This window comes from Coregonus lavaretus (genome assembly GCF_964263955.1).
Source record: "Coregonus lavaretus genome assembly, contig: HAP1_SCAFFOLD_589, whole genome shotgun sequence".
NCBI classification, from domain to species: domain Eukaryota; kingdom Metazoa; phylum Chordata; class Actinopteri; order Salmoniformes; family Salmonidae; genus Coregonus; species Coregonus lavaretus.
Window position 1 is genome coordinate 159321 of NW_028163587.1, and position 23469 is coordinate 182789.

Consider the following 23469-nt stretch of genomic DNA (forward strand, 5'->3'; position numbering starts at 1 on the left):
GGACAGTTTCAGTGGAATCTTAACCATAAATTATCATGATCGCAAGGCCAGCTAGCATGAACATTGTTAAAACATTTCCATTGGATCCAATGTTGTAGAATGAAATTGAAAAAGCACATAATATGAATGTGGAATGGATACTTGCATACTGTGGGAATGAGGAGGGACATCAAATTGGTCAACGAATGCAGCCAGTAGCTTTAAAAAAAATACAACAAAAAAATATCTAAATTAAGAAAAAATAAACTATATATATATATATAGTGGTGTTTGACTCGTTAGATACACAACTGTTAAAATAACTCAGATAATATATCAAACAAATACAGTCTACAAACTCTGCGCTGTCTTTGCAACATAGAACTCTAGTGTGCAACATAAGAGGTCCAAGGTACAGTATGACATAAAGCAGGGTTGGGGTCAATTTCAATTCCACATTTTCCTGAAAAGCATTGAGGATAATTGAAATGGAATTGACCCCAACCCTGATATAAAGAAGCAACCCAAAACCAAACTGAAGAACAAGGCTATTTTTTCTACTCTAGGGGTGTAATTCATTAGTACAAGCCTTAGCAAAACATTTTGCAATGAAAACAAGTTTCTTATTGACATTTTAGTCATTTTAGCAGACGCTCTTATCCAGAGCGACTTACAGTTATTGAATACATATTTTTTTATACTGGCCCCCCGTGGGAATCGAACCCACAACCCTGGCATTGTAAACGCCATGCTCTATCAACTGAGCTACATCCCTGCCGGCCATTCCCTCCCCTTACCCTGGACGACGCTGGGCCAATTGTGCGCCGCCCCATGGGTCTCCCGGTCGCGGCCGGCTGCGACAGAGCCTGGATTCGAACCAGGATCTCTAGTGAAACAGCTAGCACTGCGATGCAGTGCCTTAGACCACTGCGCCACTCGGGAGTTATCTTATTGGACAAGTTCAGCGAGGTCCCTCCTCGTTTTGCCCCCATTTCCTTCCGGTTGGTTCCTAGTGAATAAACCCCTGGTCAAAGAGCATTTTGTGTGGATCCAACGATTCTGCAAGATTCATAAAGAATATCTACATCATCCGTTAAGTGTTTTGATGCTCTGGACCTCTGGTTCTAAACAAGGATATCTAAAATGGAATGAAAGAAAAGTGACCTTTTGCAAGCTATCCCCCAACCTAGATATATACACTCTGCTCTCCGTACCGAAGGAAAGGTCAGGTGATCCATGCGTGCTCTGATGCGGTAGCCATGCTTTCAGTGTGCTCAACTTCTAAGGGAACAAATCCTAAATTCAGATCTGCCTCAAAATTAGAATGACACGAAAATTCAAGTACAACTGTGGCCCTACATCTGCAGACTCACTGTATCTTAACCTCTATATGACTGATACACACACACACACATATAGGAAAAAGAGGGACCGATGGAGACAAGACACACATACAAAATACTCTTCTGTCCCAACATCATCTTTACTGTAGATCCTACATTACTAAAGCAGCCAGCAGCAACACTTTTCTCCATCCCAAATGGCACCCTAGTCCCTACATACAGGTATAGTGCACTACCGTTGACCAGGATCCATAGGGCTCTGGTCAAAAGTAGTGCACTATAGAGGGAATAGGGTGCCATTTGGGATGAAGCCTTTCTTTAGCTTGCTTTGCTTGGCATTAAACGCTGTGATTTTCATGAGCGTTGTGTACTTGAGTTCTCAAAGGAAAGGAAAAAAATAGCAAAATAAAACACGCAGGATGAAGAAGAATCTTCCCTGACTGACACCACCTACAAGCATTTCGCTACACCCTGCAATAACATCTGCTAAAAACCTGTAATGTCACAAATAACATTTAATTTGATCAGCATCACCTTCACCTCTCCAGGAGGAAGCTGTTACCTGACTGCAGATCCAGGGTCAGATTTTCTTGCACCGCCCTATTGGTTTTAGGATGGACGTAAGGGAATCTGATCCTAGATCTGTGGTTAGGGGACAAATTTATCCAACTGTGGGGGAATCATACAGACCCACACTCTTAACTCCCACATTAGTAGTGGCTTGGCTTGCAGGCTGGTAGTTGGTTGGTGAAGGGGAGAGACTAAGCGGTGTTGCCCAGGCAAGAGGTCTCATTCCTGGGCAGTCAGGGGGGCTGCACAGGCCTGATTCTCAGTGTCCAACTCTGGGCCGCAGTGGCAGCCGTGGGAGCAGGGTCTGGGGGAGCTAGGGGTGGTGGTGTTGGGGTCTGGGCTGGGCTCCTGGGAGTCTGTGGAGGGTAGGGAAGGGGATTCGGCCCCTGGGCTGTTGTCCTCGGGGCCGGCGCTCAGGCCTTGGACCTTCTTGCTGAGCTCGTTGCGTTCGTTCTGCAGTGCCCGGCAAAGCTTCTCCAGCCTTCCTACCTTCCCCTGGAGGCCGTCAAACTCACGGTCCTGCAGAGTTTTCTACAGGAGACACGCAGATTAATACAGATACACACAAACTTACACTGAGTGTACAAAATATTAGGAACACCTGCTCTCTCCATGACAGACTGACCAGGTGAAAGCTATGATCTTATTGATGTCACCTGTTAAATCCACTTCAATCAGTGTAGATGAAGGGGAGGAGACAGGTTAAAGAAGGATTTTTAAGCCGAGACAATTGAGACATGGATTGTGTATGTGTGCCATTCACAGGGTGAATTGACAAGACAAAATATTTAAGTGCTGGGTTATGCATGGCAGTAGGTGCCAGGCGCACCGGTTTGTGTCAAGAACTACAACTGCTCCTGGGTTTTTGAACGCTCAACAGTTTCCTGTGTGTATCAAGAATGGTTCTAATGTTTTGTACACTCAGTGTATAATCTTGCACTTTTCCCCAACAAAACACAAAATACACACAACATTACAAAAGCTCAAAATCAGTGATTTAAATCTGAATTACCTCCTCAGCCATGACCAGCAGGGCTTTGTTGCTACTCTCCCACCTGGAGCGATACATGCTCGTCTCCTTCTCCAGCTTCTTGATCTTCTTCGTCATCTAAGGACACACACACACAGGTCACATCACATGACCACGGACGACACGCAGGTCACACGCTCTTCTGGGATCTCTGCTGATGTGTGACACAGACAGACAGCCAACTCACTCACCTTCTCCATCTCCTGTTTGAAGGTGGTGAACACCTCATTGCTCTTGGACAGAGTGGTCTGGAACTCCTCAAACTTCTCTGTGTATAAGGACAGCTGGGTGGGGAGACAGGCGGGAGGGGATACGGGAAAGAGAGTTAGGTCATTCACTATGGAAATATAGTCCACCACATTAACTTTACAGCTCAGACACAGTGAGGTTGTTTATCATAGAGCTAGATGCATCCACTCTGTCCTAGAGAGTTCTAGAGAGTTCTAAGTTACCTGTTGTTTGAGATGGACCTCCTGCTGCTTCATCAACTCACACATCCTCTGAGACTCCACCGCTTCCTTCAGCAGCTGGAGAGAAGAGGAGACTAACATGAGACTAACCCAAACCCCTCCTCTGAGACTCCACCGCTTCCTTCAACAGCTGGAGAGAAGAGGAGACTAACATGAGACTAACTCAAACCCATCCTCTGAGACTCCACCGCTTCCTTCAACAGCTGGAGAGAAGAGGAGACTAACATGAGACTAACCCAAACCCCTCCTCTGAGACTCCACCGCTTCCTTCAACAGCTGGAGAGACAACAGGAGACTAACATGAGACTAACCCAAACCCCTCCTCTGAGACTCCACCGCTTCCTTCAACAGCTGGAGAGAAGAGGAGACTAACATGAGACTAACCCAAACCCCTCCTCTGAGACTCCACCGCTTCCTTCAACAGCTGGAGAGACAACAGGAGACTAACATGAGACTAACCCAAACCCCTCCTCTGAGACTCCACCGCTTCCTTCAACAGCTGGAGAGAAGAGGAGACTAACATGAGACTAACCCAAACCCCTCCTCTGAGACTCCACCGCTTCCTTCAACAGCTGGAGAGACAACAGGAGACTAACATGAGACTAACCCAAACCCCTCCTCTGAGACTCCACCGCTTCCTTCAACAGCTGGAGAGAAGAGGAGACTAACATGAGACTAACCCAAACCCCTCCTCTGAGACTCCACCGCGTCCTTCAACAGCTGGAGAGACAACAGGAGACCAAAATAAAGTGTTGTGGGTTTGATTCCCATATAACTCACATGATATACTCACTGAGTTGAATACGTTGACTAGTGTTCACCAAACGACCATGTTTTACTGTTACTCACAAAGTCCTTCTCTCTGTGATGGCGGTCCTCTGCCTCTATGAGCAGTTCCTGAGCCTGGTGTAGCTTAGCGTCCACCAACTGTTGCTGCAGGTCCTTGTGCTTGAACACCTTGTCAATGTGCTGTGAGAGACGACAGGGGGTTAACGCTCACATGTGCAGAACATTGTCAGACCTTTACTGCAGTTACACCTGGTTTGCTTTAGTTATTTAAGTAAATGTTCATGTCCTGGCACAGAGCTGCAGCACTCCTGTCTGCTCCCCCCGGAAACACACACCGTTCTCCCCACTCCAAACACACACACACCGTTCTCCCCACACACACCGTTCTCCCCACTCCACACACCGTTCTCCCCACTCCAAACACACACACACACCGTTCTCCCCACTCCAAACACACACACACACACACACACCGTTCTCCCCACTCCAAACACACACACCGTTCTCCCCACTACAAACACACACCGTTCTCCCCACTCCAAACACACACCGTTCTCCCCACTCCAAACACACACCGTTCTCCCCACTCCACACACCGTTCTCCCCACACCGTTCTCCCCACTCCACACACCGTTCTCCCCACACCCCACACCGTTCTCCCCACTCCACACACCGTTCTCCCCACTCCACACACCGTTCTCCCCACTCCACACACCGTTCTCCCCACACCATTCTCCCCACACCGTTCTCCCCACTCCAGACACCGTTCTCCCCACTCCAGACACCGTTCTCCCCACACCGTTCTCCCCACACCGTTCTCCCCACTCCCCACACCGTTCTCCCCACACCGTTCTCCCCACTCCACACACCGTTCTCCCCACACCGTTCTCCCCACTCCACACACCGTTCTCCCCACACCGTTCTCCCCACTCCACACACCGTTCTCCCCACACCGTTCTCCCCACTCCACACACCGTTCTCCCCACTCCACACACCGTTCTCCCCACTCCACACACCGTTCTCCCCACACCGTTCTCCCCACTCCCCACACCGTTCTCCCCACACCGTTCTCCCCACACCGTTCTCCCCACTCCACACACCGTTCTCCCCACACCGTTCTCCCCACACCACACACCGTTCTCCCCACACCGTTCTCCCCACACCGTTCTCCCCACTCCACACACCGTTCTCCCCACTCCAGACACACACCTCCTCTCGTAGTTCGTACTGTTGGATGAGTTTCTTGAGCTTCTCTGCCAGCTCAGAGTTCTCCTGCCTCAGACTGGTATTCCTCTCATTATGTTGTTCCATCTGGGCCTGGATGTCATTCAGAGTCACCTGGGAACACACGCACGCACAGCGTAGAGGACGTTACATCATAATGGACACCAGGAAGTAGCCGAAACAGTTTAATCCTTGTGTGAATGTCATTAGTATTTCCTTGATTCCTCGCCTACTTCTCAACACTCATAGGAGAAGATCATCGTGGCAATGAATCAAGGAAAGACTTGAGATTCATCCCTTCTTTACACGATGCTAGTGGCTCACCTGGAAGTGTGATGTCACCTCCTTCCTCTTCTCCTCCTCCACGCGTGCACGCTGCACCCCGTCCTCCTGCAAGAGCAGGTCAAAGTTAGTTTAAAATGCACAGCTCCATTTGACTCCAGAAAGTTGTTCACTTCTTGAATCAGAAAAATATAAAACTTTTGGTTAACAAGAAGATGGTCATAGCAATCAGAGAACAATAAGACTCATCTTATAGTTTTTGGAACGCAAACTTGGAATGTGTGGGGGGGCGCTCGAGCAGATCACTTTAGTCAGGTCGTTGGTTACAGCCTTTCAAGGGGTGTTGCATTATGGGGATAAAAATTGTCAGACTTGCGCCTACATGTCGAATGCATGAACTTGACAACTATCATGTGATCAAAAAGGTCATTACGTTGACTGCAGTCGACAGTTGCTCTTCACCATCTTCATCCTGCAGCTATCCCCGGCATTGTGGGAAGCTCTGTTGTCAACCACCCTTTAGAGGGTTCCAGTTTGACCCAGACGAACAGGAACCAACTTTGCCATGATTCATACAGTGGACTGGATATAAATGAATGTGATATTTAAGGCTCTATCACTAATTGATTATACAATTTACACACATGATTCCAGTTTGTGAGTCTCTGCTATGGGGGTTGGAGACATCTTTATTTCGACATTATAAAGAAAACATGTTATAAGCAATGGCAACACTGCCATGTTGATCTGAGACTTTTTTGTTGGAAAACCACATCTGCAGTCGGTTGCTTTAGCCATACCACTCAAAGGAGCCCTATGTGAGCTCTCCCCTCTGCCTTTCTCACATACCAGGAGCCCTATGTGAGCTCTCCCCTCTGCATATCAGGAGCCATATGTGAGCTCTCCCCTCTGCCTCTACATACCAGGAGCCCTATGTGAGCTCTCCCCTCTGCCTTTCTCACATACCAGGAGCCCTATGTGAGCTCTCCCCTCTGCATATCAGGAGCCCTATGTGAGCTCTCCCCTCTACATATCAGGAGGCCTATGTGAGCTCTCCCCTCTGCATATAAGGAGGCCTATGTGAGCTCTCCCCTCTGCATATAAGGAGCCATATGTGAGCTCTCCCCTCTGCATATCAGGAGCCCTATGTGAGCTCTCCCCTCTGCCTCTACATATCAGGAGCCGTATGTGAGCTCTCCCCTCTGCATACCAGGAGCCCTATGTGAGCTCTCCCCTCTACATACCAGGAGCCCTATGTGAGCTCTCCCCTCTGCCTCTACATACCAGGAGCCCTATGTGAGCTCTCCCCTCTGCCTCTACATACCAGGAGCCCTATGTGAGCTCTCCCCTCTACATACCAGGAGCCCTATGTGAGCTCTCCCCTCTACATACCAGGAGCCATATGTGAGCTCTCCCCTCTACATACCAGGAGCCTGATGTGAGCTCTCCCCTCTGCATATCAGGAGCCTGATGTGAGCTCTCCCCTCTGCATATCAGGAGCCTGATGTGAGCTCTCCCCTCTGCATATCAGGAGCCTGATGTGAGCTCTCCCCTCTGCATATCAGGAGCCCTATGTGAGCTCTCCCCTCTGCCTATCAGGAGCCCTATGTGAGCACTGATTCACATTATAGGCCCGACTTAAACCACACTGTGCTGGCCTGAATACCGACTTAAACCACACTGTGCTGGCCTGAATACCGACTTAAACCACACTGTGCTGGCCTGAATACCGACTTAAACCACACTGTGATGGCCTGAATACCGACTTAAACCACTGCTTCACCATCCTATACCTCAGGGATCATTACCTAGATTCAGCCAAGGGTAGAGATTCAGCCAAGGGTACATTTTCTCTTGAGCAGATGGTCAGGGGGCCGGAACACAATTGCAAATAATTTGTAGACTGCAAATTGACCGTAAGAAGACCAAACAGATATAACTAAAAAAAAAAAAATTGTCATAACTTGCTTATATTTGTATACGATCACATACAGTTGAAGTCAGAAGTTTACATAAACCTTAGCCAAATACATTTAAACTCAGTTTTTCACAATTCCTGACATTTAATCCTAGTAAAAATTCCCTGTTTTAGGTCAGTTAGGATCAACACTTTATTTTAAGAATGTGAAATGTCAGAATAATAGTGGAGAGAATTATTTATTTCAGCTTTTATTTCTTTCATCACATTCCCAGTGGGTCAGAAGTTTACATACACTCAATTAGTATTTGGTAGCATTGCCTTTAAAATTGTTTAACTTGGGTCAAATGTTTCGGGTAGCCTTCCACAAGCTTCCCACAATAAGTTGGGTGAATTTTGGCCCATTCCTCCTGACAGAGCTGGTGTAACTGAGTCAGGTTTGTAGGCCTCCTTGCTCCCACACGCCTTTTCAGTTCTGCACATACTTCCACACATTGTCTATAGGACCGAGGTCAGGGCTTTGTGATGGCCACTCCAATACCTTGACTTTGTTGTCCTTAAGCCATTTTGCCACAACTTTGGAAGTATGCTTGGGGTCAATGTCCATTTGGAAGAACCATTTGGGACCAAGCTTTAACTTCCTGACTGATGTCTTGAGATGTTGCTTCAATATATCCACTTAAATTCCTTTCTCATGATGCCATCTATTTTGTGAAGTGCACCAGTCCCTCCTGCAGCAAAGCACCCCCACAGCATGATGCTGCCACCCCCGTGCTTCACGGTTGGGATGGTGTTCTTCTGCCTGCAAGTGTCCCCCTTTTTCCTCCAAACATAACGATGGTCATTATGGCCAAACAGTTCTACTTTTGTTTCATCAGACCAGAGGACATTTCTCCACAAAGTACGATCTTTGTACCCATGTGCAGTTGCAAACCGTAGTCTGGCTTCTTTATGGCGGTTATGGAGCAGTGGCTTCTTCCTTGCTGAGCAGCCTTTCAGGTTATGTCAATATAGGACTTGTTTTACTGTGGATATAGATACTTTTGTACTTGTTTCCTCCAGCATCTTCTCAAGGTCCTTTGCTGTTGTTCTGGGACTTTTCGCATCAAAGTATGTTCATCTCAGAACGAGTCTCCTTCCTGAGCGGTATGAAGGCAGCGTGGTCCCATGGTGTTTATACTTGCTTACTATTGTTTGTACAGATGAATGTGGTACCTTCAGGCGTTTTGGAAATTGCTCCCAAGGATGAACCAGACTTGTGGAGGTCTACAATTTCTTTCCTGAGGTCTTGGCTGATTTCTTTTCATTTTCCCATGATGTCAAGCAAAGAGGCACTGAGTTTGAAGGTAGGCCTTGAAATACATCCACAGGTACACTTCCAATTGACTCAAATGATGTCAATTAGCCTATCAGAAGCTTCTAAAGCCATGACATCATTTTCTGGAATTTTCCACGCTGTTTAAAGGCACAGTCAACTTAGTGTATGTAAACTTCTGACCCGTTGGAATTGTGATACAGTGAATTATAAGTGAAATAATCTGTCTGTAAACAATTGTTGGAAAAATTACTTGTGTCATGCACGAAGTAGATGTCCTAACCGACTTGACAAAACTATAGTTTGTTAAAAAGAAATTTGTGGAGTGGTTGAAAAACAAGTTTTAATGACTCCAACCTAAGTGTATGTAAACTTCAGACTTCAACTGTATATCTCTCTATTATGCGTGGGGAATACTTAGTAACAGATTTACCATCTTATGTTCAACAATAAAAATAAAAAACACAATTTTCTGCTCAGAAAACTTCGGGGTCCAAATAAAATCCCCTGCGGGCCACCAGTTGGGGAATAAAATCCCCAGCGGGCCACCAGTTGGGGAATAAAATCCCCAGCGGGCCACCAGTTGGGGAATAAAATCCCCAGCGGGCCACCAGTTGGGGAATAAAATCCCCAGCGGGCCACCAGTTGGGGAATAAAATCCCCTGCGGGCCACCAGTTGGGGAATAAAATCCCCAGCGGGCCACCAGTTGGGGAATAAAATCCCCAGCGGGCCACCAGTTGGGGAATCCTGCTAACCTTGAGTGTTCTGTTGTGCCTTTGCAGCTCCCTACAGAGGGATTCCAGTTTGCTGCGCGCCAGGATGGCCTTGCTGTGCTCCTTCTTCAGGTTGTCCGTCTCCTGCACCAGCTGAGACTGTTTCTTCTGCAGGACACGCATTTGCTTTTGACTGTTCCGCTGCTCCTCCAGCTGCGCGCACACACACACACACAGAGAGAGCAGTGGGGGACACACACTAGGTCATGCTTGAAGGTGCAAACTGAGAAAGATGCTAACGTCAAACACATCCAGAAATGGACACAGACACATTAGCCTGTCACAAACACATCCTCTTGATCAGTTATACACACTGGTATGATCTGTCACTTATTCACACCGCACATGTTATGAACACACAGGGCGGAGAGGAGAGACCGGCACTGCATCACAGATTCTTGAAATCAGCGATAAATCCATGACTAATTTCCATTGGGTAGGTCGCCCTGCGTTGAGCCGCCCTGTCCATTCCCATGTAGGTCACCCTGCGTTGAGCCGCCCTGTCCATTCCCCTGTAGGTCACCCTGCGTTGAGCCGCCCTGTCCATTCCCCTGTAGGTCACCCTGTCCATTCCCCTGTAGGTCACCCTGCGTTGAGCCACCCTGTCCATTCCCCTGTAGGTCACCCTGCGTTGAGCCGCCCTGTCCATTCCCCTGTAGGTCACCCTGTCCATTCCCCTGTAGGTCACCCTGTCCATTCCCCTGTAGGTCACCCTGCGTTGAGCCGCCCTGTCCATTCCCCTGTAGGTCACCCTGTGTTGAGCCGCCCTGTCCATTCCCCTGTAGGTCACCCTGCGTTGAGCCGCCCTGTCCATTCCCCTGTAGGTCACACTGTCCATTCCCCTGTAGGTCACCCTGCGTTGAGCCGCCCTGTCCATTCCCCTGTAGGTCACCCTGCGTTGAGCCGCCCTGTCTATTCCCCTGTAGGTCACCCTGTCCATTCCCCTGTAGGTCACCCTGCGTGGAGCCGCCCTGTCCATTCCTCTGTAGGTCACCCTGTCCATTCCCCTGTAGGTCACCCTGCGTTGAGCCGCCCTGTCCATTCCCCTGCAGGTCACCCTGTCCATTCCCCTGTAGGTCACCCTGTCCATTCCCCTGTAGGTCACCCTGCGTTGAGCCGCCCTGTCCATTCCCCTGTAGGTCACCCTGCGTTGAGCCGCCCTGTCCATTCCCCTGTAGGTCACCCTGCGTTGAGCCGCCCTGTCCATTCCCCTGTAGGTCACCCTGTCCATTCCCCTGTAGGTCACCCTGCGTTGAGCCGCCCTGTCCATTTCCCTGTAGGTCACCCTGCGTTGAGCCACCCTGTCCATTCCCCTGTAGGTCACCCTGCGTTGAGCCACCCTGTCCATTCCCCTTTAGGTCACCCTGCGTTGAGCCGCCCTGTCCATTCCCCTGTAGGTCACCCTGCGTTGAGCCGCCCTGTCCATTCCCCTGCAGGTCACCCTGCGTTGAGCCGCCCTGTCCATTCCCCTGTAGGTCACCCTGCGTTGAGCCACCCTGTCCATTCCCCTGTAGGTCACCCTGTCCATTCCCCTGTAGGTCAACCTGCGTTGAGCCACCCTCTCCATTCCCCTGTAGGTCACCCCGTCCATTCCCCTGTAGGTCACCCTGTGTTGAGCCACCCTGTCCATTCCCCTGTAGGTCACCCTGTCCATTCCCCTGTAGGTCACCCTGCGTTGAGCCACCCTGTCCATTCCCCTGTAGGTCACCCTGTCCATTCCCCTGTAGGTCACCCTGTCCATTCCCCTGTAGGTCACCCTGCGTTGAGCCGCCCTGTCCATTCCCCTGTAGGTCACCCTGCGTTGAGCCACCCTGTCCATTCCCCTGTAGGTCACCCTGCGTTGAGCCGCCCTGTCCATTCCCCTGTAGGTCACCCTGTCCATTCCCCTGTAGGTCACCCTGCGTTGAGCCGCCCTGTCCATTCCCCTGCAGGTCACCCTGCGTTGAGCCGCCCTGTCCATTCCCCTGTAGGTCACCCTGCGTTGAGCCGCCCTGTCCATTCCCCTGTAGGTCACCCTGCGTTGAGCCGCCCTGTCCATTCCCCTGTAGGTCACCCTGTGTTGAGCCGCAGTCCATTCCCCTGTAGGTCACCCTGTCCATTCCCCTGTAGGTCACCCTGTCCATTCCCCTGTAGGTCACCCTGCGTTGAGCCGCCCTGTCCATTCCCCTGTAGGTCACCCTGTCCATTCCCCTGTAGGTCACCCTGCGTTGAGCCGCCCTGTCCATTCCCCTGTAGGCCACCCTGTCCATTCCCCTGTAGGTCACCCTGCGTTGAGCCGCCCTGTCCATTCCCCTGTAGGTCACCCTGCGTTGAGCCTCCCTGTCCATTCCCCTGTAGGTCACCCTGTCCATTCCCCTGTAGGTCACCCTGTGTTGAGCCGCCCTGTCCATTCATTTACATTTACATTTTAGTCATTTAGCAGACGCTCTTATCCAGAGCGACTTACAGTTAGTGAATACATATATATATATTTTTTTATACTGGCCCCCCGTGGGAATCGAACCCACAACCCTGGCGTTGCAAACGCCATGCTCTATCAACTGAGCTACATCCCTGCCGGCCATTCCCTCCCCTACCCTGGACGACACTGGGCCAATTGTGCGCCGCCCATGAGTCTCCCGGTCGCGGCCGGCTGCGACAGAGCCTGGATTCGAACCAGGATCTCTAGTGGCACAGTTAGCACTGCGATGCAGTGCCTTAGACCACTGCGCCACTCAGGAGCTCTTCTTCTTCAGGCCACATTCCCCTGCATGATGACCAGACAGACAGAGACAGACACAGGAGACAAACTACTGGCTGATACACAGATGGAGGCTAGAAATAAGAGGGCTGCTAGCATGCTAAAATGAAATAAATAAAAGTTGATTTACTAAACCAACAGCCTTAGAGCCACACACACACACCAGACCGGAGTCAAAGCATTTATGAGTTACTACTCACCAGCTCAGCATACTTCTTACAGAGGCCTGACAGTTTCTCCTCTGGTGTACTCAGAGTGTTCAGGGTCTGCATCAGCAGGGTGATCTCTTTACCTGCAACACACAGGAGGGGGAAGACATTCAGTGCAACACCACCTCATCACAACAGGGACCCAGCAACACACAAGGGGAAGCTGTCCAGACCTAAACCAATCCCTAGCCACCACTCATATGACTAAAAGAATCGGATGGATGACGGCTAGATATTAGTGACCTATGTAGATGGGTTGCAGCTCCACATCGTTCTTCAGGCCACTGACCTCCACCCAGAACCAGTCCTTACCCAGCCCCTTCACCACCTTCTTCAGGCCACTGACCTCCACCCAGAACCAGTCCTTACCCAGCCCCTTCACCACCTTCTTCAGGCCACTGACCTCCACCCAGAACCAGTCCTTACCCAGCCCCTTCACCTTCTTCTTCAGGCCACTGACCTCCACCCAGAACCAGTCCTTACCCAGCCCCTTCACCTTCTTCTTCAGGCCACTGACCTACACCCAGATCAACGACAAGCATCTAGGAATTGGCCCTAGGGGTTGATTTCAGACAGAGCAACAGAACCAGTCCTTACCCAGCCCCTTCACTAGGGGTTGATTTCAGACAGAGCAACAGAACCAGTCCTTACCCAGCCCCTTCACTAGGGGTTGATTTCAGACAGAGCAACAGAACCAGTCCTTACCCAGCCCCTTCACTAGGGGTTAATTTCAGACAGAGCAGCAGAACCAGTCCTTACCCAGCCCCTTCACTAGGGGTTGATTTCAGACAGAGCAACAGAACCAGTCCTTACCCAGCCCCTTCACTAGGGGTTGATTTCAGACAGAGCAACAGAACCAGTCCTTACCCAGCCCCTTCACTAGGGGTTGATTTCAGACAGAGCAACAGAACCAGTCCTTACCCAGCCCCTTCACCTTCTTCTTCTCCTGAAGCTTCACCTTCTCCTTCTCCGCTCCGCCGGCATTCACTTTGACCTCCTCCGGCTTGACGTCCAGCTCCTTCTCATTGGCCAGGCCGTTGAGCACGGGGCCGTGTGATTGGCCGTTGGGCAGGTTAACCCCGTCCTCCCCGTTGTCCTCCAGGCAGTAGGTGTTGAGGATGTCCTCCAGCTGGCGGCTCAGCACCTCAACCATGTCACACTGAGATGACACCCCCTCCGCTATGGTGGAGACTGGGACGGGGAGGGGGGCAGGGTCTGCTATGGTGGAGACTGGGACGGGGAGGGGGACAGGGTCTGCTATGGTGGAGACTGGGACGGGGAGGGGGACAGGGTCTGCTATGGTGGAGACTGGGACGGGGAGGGGGGCAGGGTCTGCTATGGTGGAGACTGGGACGGGGAGGGGGACAGGGTCTGCTATGGTGGAGACTGGGACGGGGAGGGGGGCAGGGTCGGCTATGGTGGAGACTGGGACGGGGAGGGGGGCAGGGTCTGCTATGGTTGGGACGGGGAGGGGGAGGGGGACAGGTTCTGCTATGGTGGAGACTGGGATGGAAGCAGGCTCTTCTACAGGTGGGACCGCAGGGAGGGCTGCAGACTCTGCTGTGTTGGGAAAGGCAGCCACCTTAGCCACTACACACAGGAGGGAAGGAAAGAGCTGTTATTGCAGCACTTAGTTTAACAACAAGACGGTTATAATAACAAAAACAAAACAAATACTCAAAGAACAACAAAGAAACACAAAAGATACGGTGAGATGTGAGCTAGAGGTCTTCATGGATCCACTTGTACCCGAATACCCGTGAGGGTACGTTTCCAGAATTCTGTCACGGTCTGGGTCGGATCTGATATGATTGTCACGGGTCTCAGGGTAGGATACAGATTTTCATATCGTCATACGGCCCTTCTCTCACCCCGGGATTTACGGCATCACCGGCTTAGTACACAAGAAGCCCATTGGGCGTCTATTACCAGAATGCTAACAAAATTACCACAAGTAATAGCGAATTTCCATTGAGGCTGCTAGCTAAATATGCTAATGAGCCAAAAATAAATAAATAATTAGCAAAAGACAGCAATCTAGTTCTACATATATTGTTAGGAACTACTGAATGTCCTTTTTGGTGAGTTTGGACATTTCCAAGCGAATGTGAATGAGACACTGTGCAAATTAATAGTACTGGATCTTGAGCAGCATGTCGTGGTCAAAAGTTGAGAGAATGACACAAATACTAATTTTCACAAAGTCTGCTGCCTCAGTTTTGATGATGGCAATTTGCATATACTCCAGAATGTCATGAAGAGTGATCAGATGAACTGCAATTAATTGCAAAGTCCCTCTTTGCCATGAAAATGAACTTAATCCCCCAAAAAACATTTCCACTGCATTTCAGCCCTGCCACAAAAGGACCAGCTGCCATCATGTCAGTGATTCTCTCGTTAACAGAGGTGAGAGTGTTGACGAGGACAAGGCTGGAGATCACTCTGTCATGCTGTTGAGGTAGAATAACAGACTGGAAGCTATAAAAGGAGGGTGGTGCTTGAAATCATTGTTCTTCCTCTGTTAACCATGGTTACCTGCAAGTTAGCCATAGTTGGCTAGCTCGCAAGCAAGGGATACGAACGTTGCCAGCCAGTATGGCAATGAAACATTTAGAACGAACGACCATAGATACAGAACAAAAAGACTGAACGACTGGGTCGCATCTCTAGCAACTGAACCAATAGAACGAAACCATGGAAGATGGAATTAAAAGTTAAAGGAGAAGGACAGGCTACAACGACTAAGAGCCAACAGGTAGGCTGCTACTTAATATTCTGAATGGAGTTGTTGTTTGGAACTGTAGGATGAGAAAGTACATGCACTGCAGCCTCAGTTAGCCTAGCTAGCTAGCTTAACTAGCTTCTCCCGGTTTGATGCAGTCAAGACAGGTACTACGTAATCGTATTGGATGATACATAACTTAGCTATGGCAGCTATTTACATTTACATCATTTAGCAGACGCTGTTATCCAGAGGGACTTACAAATTGGTGCATTCACCTTATGATAGCCAGTGGGACAACCACTTTACAATTTATTTATTTCATATTTTTCTAATTTTTGTATGTTTTATTTTTAGAGCATATTTTTAATTTTCATTTGTTTTATAAATATATATATGTTTTTATTTATTCGTTTTTATTTTGTGGGGGTAGGGTAGGTAGAAGGATTAATTTTATACTATCCCAGGTATTCCTTAAAGAGGTGGGGTTTCAAGTGTCTCCGGAAGGTGGTGAGTGACTCCGCTGTCCTGGCGTCGTGAGGGAGCTTGTTCCACCATTGGGGTGCCAGAGCAGCGAACAGTTTTGACTGGGCTGAGCGGGAACTGTGCTTCCGTAGAGGAAGGGGGGCCAGCAGGCCAGAGGTGGAAGAACGAGAAGCTATTAGTCTACTATAGCGCGTGTCGGCTTGGTTGACTGCTGTCTCTAGTCTCTCCCTCCCGCCTCCCTGTTCCCGTGTCACAGTGGCCTACGGCTCCTGCTAGAGCGTCACCTCTCATGGTCTATCAGCTCTGGTTAATAAAGTAGCTTGACTTTTCTGCTGTTGCCCCTCACTTGGATCCAACCAGGTTTATAGGAAACGGGTCTAGTTGTCCTCGGGTCCGTTCTGAACAGAACAGTTCTCCATTTAACTGATAATGCCGGAGAAGCCGGTGTTTGGAAGATATATATTGGCACGGGTGTTGTGCCAATATATCCTCCAAAACACCGGCTTCTCGGGCATTATCACTTTTATACAACGGGTTACCAACATATTCAAATAATGATTGACATAGTTTCATAAAAAACATTATTTTTATGAATTTATTCAGACTACTTCAACCTTCCTCAAGATGTAGTCCCGACACAAATCTAGGGTTGCTACCCAAGCTGGCTGGTCGTTTGTTCTATTGGTTCAGTTGCTAGAGATGCGACCCAGTCGTTCAGTCTTTTTGTTCTGTATCTATGGTCGTTCGTTCTAAGTGTTCCATTGCCATACTTGCTGGCAACGTTCGTATCCCTTGCTTGCTAGCTAGCCAACTATGGCTAACTTACATTCACTTCAAAAAGTGCAGCCAGAATAACAGCAAAGTAGCTGCATTTGCATAAATTGTTTTCTAGTTAAATTTATTTGAATACATCCATTACAATGAGCTAATGAGGCGTGATTTCGCCTGGCACAGAAAATGTGCTCAGTCGTCAGGACTGCCCTGCCTTTCAAAGGTTTTTGAAAGGCAAGTTAACAAAACAGATCACCGACCATTTCGAATCACACCGTACCTTCTCCGCTATGTATTCTGGTTTCCGAGCTGGTCATGGGTGCACCTCAGCCATGCTCAAGGTCCTAAACGATATTATAACCGCGATTGATAAAAGACAGTACTGTGCAGCCGTCTTCATTGACCTGGCCAAGGCTTTTGACTCTGTCAATCACCACATTCTTATTGGCAGACTAAATAGCCTTGGTTTCTCAAATGACTGCCTCACCTGGTTCACCAACTACTTCTCAGATAGAGTTCAATGTGTCAAATCGGAGGGCCTGTTGTCTGGACCTCTGGCAGTCTCTATGGGGGTGCCACAGGGTTCAATTCTCAGTGTTCTCTGTGTATCTCAATGATGTTGCTCTTGCTGCTGGTGACGCTCGGATCCACCTCTATGCGGACGACATCATTTGGTATACATCTGGACCTTAATTGGACACTGTTAACAAACCTCCAAACGAGCTTCAATGCCATACAACACTCCTTCCGTAGCCTCCAACTGCTCTTAAAAACACTAGTAAAACTAAATGCATGCTCTTCAACCGAACGCTGCTTGCACCCGCCCACCCGACTAGAATCACTACTCTCGACGGGTCTGACCTAGAGTATGTGGACAACTACAAATACCTAGGTGTCTGGTTAGACTGTAAACTCTCCTTCCAGACTCACATTAAGCATCTCCAATCCAAAGTTAAATCTAGAATCAGCTTCCTATTTCGCAACAAAGCCTCCTTCACTCATGCTGCCAAACATGCCCTCGTAAAACTGACTATCCTACCGATCCTTGACTTCGGCAATGTCATTTACAAAATAGCCTCCAACACTCTACTCAGCAAATTGGATGTAGTCTATCACAGTGCCATCCGTTTTGTCACCAAAGCCCCATATACTACCCACCATTGTGACCTGTACGCTCTTGTTGGCTGGCCCTCACTACATATTCGTCGCCAAACCCACTGGCTCCAGGTCATCTATAAATCACTGCTAGGCAAATCCCCGTCTTATATTAGCTCACTGGTCACCATAGCAACACCAACCCGTAGTCTGCGCTCCAGCAGGTATATCTCACTGGTCATCCCCAAAGCCAACACCTCCTTTGGCCGCTATTCCTTCCACTTCTCTGCTGCCAATGACTGGAACGAACCTCAAATCTCTGAAGCTGGAGACTTATCTCCATCACTAACTTTAAGCGTCAATTGTCAGAGCAGCTTACCGATCACTGCACCTGTACACAGCCCATCTGTAATTAGCCCACCCAACTACCTCATCCCCATATTGTTATTTATCTTGCTAATTTGCACCCCAGTATCTCTATTTGCACATCTATCATTCCAGTGTTAATACTAATTGTAACTATTTTGCACTATGGCCTATTTATTGCCTTACCTCCATAACTTACTACATTCGCACACACTGTATATATATATACACTGCTCAAAAAAATAAAGGGAACACTTAAACAACACAATGTAACTCAGTCAAACACACTTCTGTGAAATCAAACTGTCCACTTAGGAAGCAACACTGATTGACAATAAATTTCACATGCTGTTGTGCAAATGGAATAGACAACAGGTGGAAATTATAGGCAATTAGCAAGACACCCCCAATAAAGAAGTGGTTCTGCAGGTGGTGACCACAGACCACTTCTCAGTTCCTATGCTTCCTGGCTGATGTTTTGGTCACTTTTGAATGCTGGCGGTGCTTTCACTCTAGTGGTAGCATGAGACGGAGTCTACAACCCACACAAGTGGCTCAGGTAGTGCAGCTCATCCAGGATGGCACATCAATGCGAGCTGTGGCAAGAAGGTTTGCTGTGTCTGTCAGCGTAGTGTCCAGAGCATGGAGGCGCTACCAGGAGACAGGCCAGTACATCAGGAGACGTGGAGGAGTCCGTAGGAGGGCAACAACCCAGCAGCACGACCACTACCTCCGCCTTTGTGCAAGGAGGAGCAGGAGGAGCACTGCCAGAGCCCTGCAAAATGACCTCCAGCAGGCCACAAATGTGCATGTGTCTGCTCAAACGGTCAGAAACAGACTCCATGAGGGTGGTATGAGGGACCGACGTCCACAGGTGGGGGTTGTGCTTACAGCCCAACACCGTGCAGGACGTTTGGCATTTGCCAGAGAACACCAAGATTGGCAAATTCGCCACTGGCGCCCTGTGCTCTTCACAGATGAAAGCAGGTTCACACTGAGCACGTGACAGACATGACAGAGTCTGGAGAGGCCGTGGAGAACGTTCTCCTGCCTGCAACATCCTCCAGCATGACCGGTTTGGCGGTGGGTCAGTCATGGTGTGGGGTGGCATTTCTTTGGGGGGCCGCACAGCCCTCCATGTGCTCGCCAGAGGTAGCCTGACTGCCATTAGGTACCGAGATGAGATCCTCAGACCCCTTGTGAGACCATATGCTGGTGCGGTTGGCCCTGGGTTCCTCCTAATGCAAGACAATGCTAGACCTCATGTGGCTGGAGTGTGTCAGCAGTTCCTGCAAGAGGAAGGCATTGATGCTATGGACGTTCCCCAGACCTGAATCCAATTGAGCTGGGACATCATGTCTCGCTCCATCCACCAACGACACGTTGCACCACAGACTGTCCAGGAGTTGACATGCAGTAATGATGTTTTAATTATTGTGATAGGCTCACGTTTTACCAGTATGACATATCCCCACTATTTAAGCCGGACCGGTTTACTTTCACCTTTGTAGTAAATCGCCATGTAAAGGTCAGTTGAAAAATTGCTGCCGGTGCTTTACACTAGCTAAGGTGTACCGGCTGTATGGGAGCATTCACATATACCATCACAATGTATAGCTATGCTGCTGCCATAGTTGTGATGCTTTGCGTTCGTAACGGTCCTGCCTATGTGTACTAGGGTTGAAGGGTGGGAACCCGGTTACTGAGATTTACAGCCCAAAACCACTCCCCTTTCCCGGGTTAAATAACTGCGAGATTATTATAAATTATTTCTATGAACAGCATGATGTGAAATGGAACTGTAATTATATGTGATGTCTAAATCTGGCTTCTCTACTATCTGCATTACGAATCATCAACGCTCAGGGTGGGGACAGACAGCCCATCTCAGTATGGAGCGAGTTCACAATGCATGTAGACCGATCATGGTAACTTCTATTTCTTGTGACAGGTAGGCCTGCATTTCCTGCAGCACAGTCTATACTACAGTAATATAAGGACCGAATGCGTGTCTAATTCACCCATCTCCATCTGGCTTTCGGGGGTCACATTATTATTATTTATTTTTTATTGTGAAGATTTGTTTTATTTTTTTATTGCTGCTGCAGTTACAGCCTATCACTCGAATATCGTTGCTTTAAATCAGCGCACGTGCGAGCACTCTCGCAGTCTCTCTCCATAAACTCCATAAAAATTGCATCCAAAATAAATAACCCTGATCCATCTATAGATGTCCTAGCCGACCTCTTTCAGGTAATACATTTAATGCACTATTAGCCTTATTTAGTTAATGATGGGTTATGCAAAATAAGCGTATAACTTAGCCTATAGCCTCAGTCTCTTGCGCAATGTGCTCCGCTGGCCTTTCTCCTTAAACTTCCTTAGCTCTTGGGAGTCCCATGCAGGAAAAGCTAGACTAGAATAGCTTGCTGGCAGTTTCTTCTACCAATAGACTATTAAACGCAAGCTCTAGTTTGCTGAATGTTAAATACAGCAGCCAATAGAACTCACGGGTAGTTTGAAAGAAGAGTGAATGCGCGATGGCGGTAGTCTATAGCAGTTATTTATTCAGACCCACAACCATTCAATCTTCGTAAAGAGAAGTGAAAGCCTCATGCATCTAATTCTAGTCCTATATTATTCAAGGATGTCATTAGAATGATGAAGATAAGGACAACAAACCGTATTTCATTTAACGGTTGAAAGCGAGGAAGGAATGAAGTAACAATAGAGAGGGGAGGTGGTAACATTTGGGGAACTATTATGAAAGGTATATAAGCGTCAGTCTACTAATTACACCAATAGGCCCTATTATATTTCTAAATGAAAATCTAATTCACTAGCCTGTACTTATAACTTTGCAGGCCGCATGTTCCCTCCCTACTTTATCATGGTTTGAAGGATGTGCATAATTCCAGTCCATATAATACAACACAGTACAGTAATACAGTTCACACTCAAAAAGATTAGCCTACTGGAGCTAGTTTCATTTATTTACCCAAGAGAGCATAGAGCTAGCTACATCTATGGGCTTTTATGTTTTTCTGTATTGGATAACGGCACAATCATTTGGGCTTTTTTGGGCTCGGGCTCATTAAACGTCTAATGTATGGCTCATTAAATGTATTTAGTTTATGGCTCATCAGCCTCAGGTAGCATCAGACTTGAATTTTCGATCAAAGCTCTAATCAAATCCAGACACAGGCCTATTTATAGGCTTTATAATGCTAGTGTTATTAGTTCCATCACATCATGGGGCGGCAGGTAGCTTAGTGGTTAAGAGCGTTGTGCCAGTAACCGAAAGGTCGCTGGTTCTAATCCCCGAGCCGACAAGGTTAAATATCTGTCGATGTGCCCTTGAGCAAGGCACTCAACCCTAATTGTTCCTGTAAGTCGCTCTGGATAAGAGCGTCTGCTAAATGACTAAAAAAATTAAATTTAATTGACAACCAATGACAGTGCTAACTTTACCTGAACTTTCAGCCCCATCAGCCTGTGAAGGTCTGTCTGGCTCTGGTTCTGGACGGTTGCCGGTGTCTAAAACGTCTTTTTGGCTACTGGTCTCTGAAACATCTTTTACCGCTGTGCCAGGTGGTGGTGGTGCCGTGTCCCTGCCCTGCGTGGCCGACTCTTCAGTGTCCTCTTTCTTCATGATGAAATGCCTGCAACATATTATTCAAATGTTCATCGATCATATTATGTTTGTATAAGAAAATGTCAAACAGTGGCGTCTGTTACAGATCCGAATATTCAAATGTTCGCAAGCCATTATAACACGTTGCACCTGCGCTTGAGAAAAGCAAGAAACGGAACTGCCAAACGTCAGTCACCGGTAATCACGTTTATACTAATGTGAAATGTATCTGAAATGGCGAACGACAGCTAACGTTAGCTAGTTATCCAGCATAGCAACGAAAAAATGTGGTTTGCTACAGCAACGAAGTTACATTTTCAACACGGCCAAAGTCTAGCTAGCTATATACTATAGAATAGTTGACAATTTTGTTTAAGTCATCAACTCACTAGCTTTGTCTTGCAAGTGAAACAAGACCCCTTCTATTAGCAACCAAATACATAGCTACTAGAAAGTGAAACTAGTTTAACATAAATGACAGTGCCGTTTAGAGGAATTAGCAAGCTATCTAATTTAGCTAGTTAGCATTTTGCTTTCTAGCTTGGCGCTACGCTAGGCAACAAACCAAAGAAACACGACACCTCATATCGCATAATCATTATTCATACTTGGAATAAGCTTTAGGTACTTTATTCTAAAATAAAAATGACAGTTTACCTTCTTGATCCAACTCAATAAATACACTTCTCTGTTGCCTGCTGCTTTTCCTCCTGCCAACCGACACAGGAAATACATAATGTACAACGGAAGTGCGTGGATAACAATTGCGGGAAAGTGGAATATGTCGTTCAAACGCACGACTCAGAACTACAAAAACGTTCATTCACAGCTTCTATACTGAACAAAAATATAAAACGCAACAATTTCAAAATGTTTACTGAGTTACAGTTCACATAAGGAAATCAGTCAATTTTAATAAATTCATTAGGCCCTAATCTATTGATTTCACTTGACTGGGCAGGGGCGCAGCCATGGGTGGGCTTGAGAGGGCATAGGCCCACCCACTGAGGAGCCAGCCCAGCCAATCTGAATGAGTTTTTCCCCACAAAAGGGCTTTATTACAGACAGAAACACTCCGGTTTCATCAGCTGTCCGGGTGGCTAGTCTCAGAAGATACCGCAGGTGAAGAAGCCGGATGTGGAGGTCCTGGGCTGGCGTGGTTACACGTGGCCAAAGGTTGTGAGGCCGGTTGGAAGTACTGCCAAACTCTCTAAATCAACATTGGAGGCGGCTTATGGTAGAGAAATGAACATTCAATTCTCTGGCAACAGCTCTGGTGGACATTCGTGCAGTCAGCATGCCAATTGCACGCTCCCTCAAAACTTGAGACATCTGTGGCATTGTGTTGTCACAAAACTGCACATTTTAGTGTCCTTTTATTGTCCCCAGTACAAGGGGCACCTGTGTAATGATCATGCTGTTTAATCAGCTTCTTGATATGCCACACCTGTCAGGTGGATGGATTATCTTGGCAAAGGAGAAATGCTCACTAACAGGGATGTAAACAAATGTGTGCACATAATTTGAGAGAAATAAGCTTTTTGTGCGTATGGAACATTTCTGGGATCTTTTATTTCAGTTCATGAAACATGGGACCAACACTTTACATGTTGCGTTTATATTTTTGTACAGTATAGTTTATTCTTACACATGCGGCAGCAAAATGTATTGGTTTCTTTTTGTAATTCAAAAAACATGATCAAGCAATGGAAAACCAACAGCAGACAAAGGGTTGCAACATTTTTATATATA

The 23469-nt window shown here is 47.8% G+C and overlaps 1 protein-coding gene across 1 annotated transcript; it reads right to left on the minus strand.

Annotated features, from left to right (window-relative positions):
* Positions 1 to 1445: 1445 nt before the first annotated feature.
* txlna (taxilin alpha) lies at positions 1446 to 22457 on the minus strand. Its single transcript, XM_084192865.1, has 13 exons — positions 22375 to 22457; positions 21555 to 21745; positions 13565 to 14233; positions 12635 to 12726; positions 9677 to 9847; positions 5730 to 5795; positions 5391 to 5519; positions 4242 to 4361; positions 3375 to 3449; positions 3114 to 3206; positions 2905 to 3000; positions 1660 to 2423; positions 1446 to 1527 (listed from the first exon to the last, which is right to left on the minus strand). Exons 2-12 carry the CDS (start codon positions 21733 to 21735, stop codon positions 2112 to 2114), a joined length of 2004 nt encoding a protein of 667 aa, XP_084048991.1. The 5' UTR covers positions 21736 to 21745; positions 22375 to 22457; the 3' UTR covers positions 1446 to 1527; positions 1660 to 2111.
* Between the last annotated feature and the right edge of the window lie 1012 nt (positions 22458 to 23469).

Bases quoted from the DNA above. Each gene is read 5' to 3' on its own strand.
- txlna (XM_084192865.1), bottom strand. From the start codon at position 21,735: ATGAAGAAAGAGGACACTGAAGAGTCGGCCACGCAGGGCAGGGACACG. The intron at 3,450-4,241 runs GTGAGTAACAGT...TCTTCTCTCCAG, and splicing joins ATCACAGAGAGAAGGACTTT to CTGCTGAAGGAAGCGGTGGA. The intron at 3,207-3,374 runs GTAACTTAGAAC...CTCCCCACCCAG, and splicing joins AGGTCCATCTCAAACAACAG to CTGTCCTTATACACAGAGAA.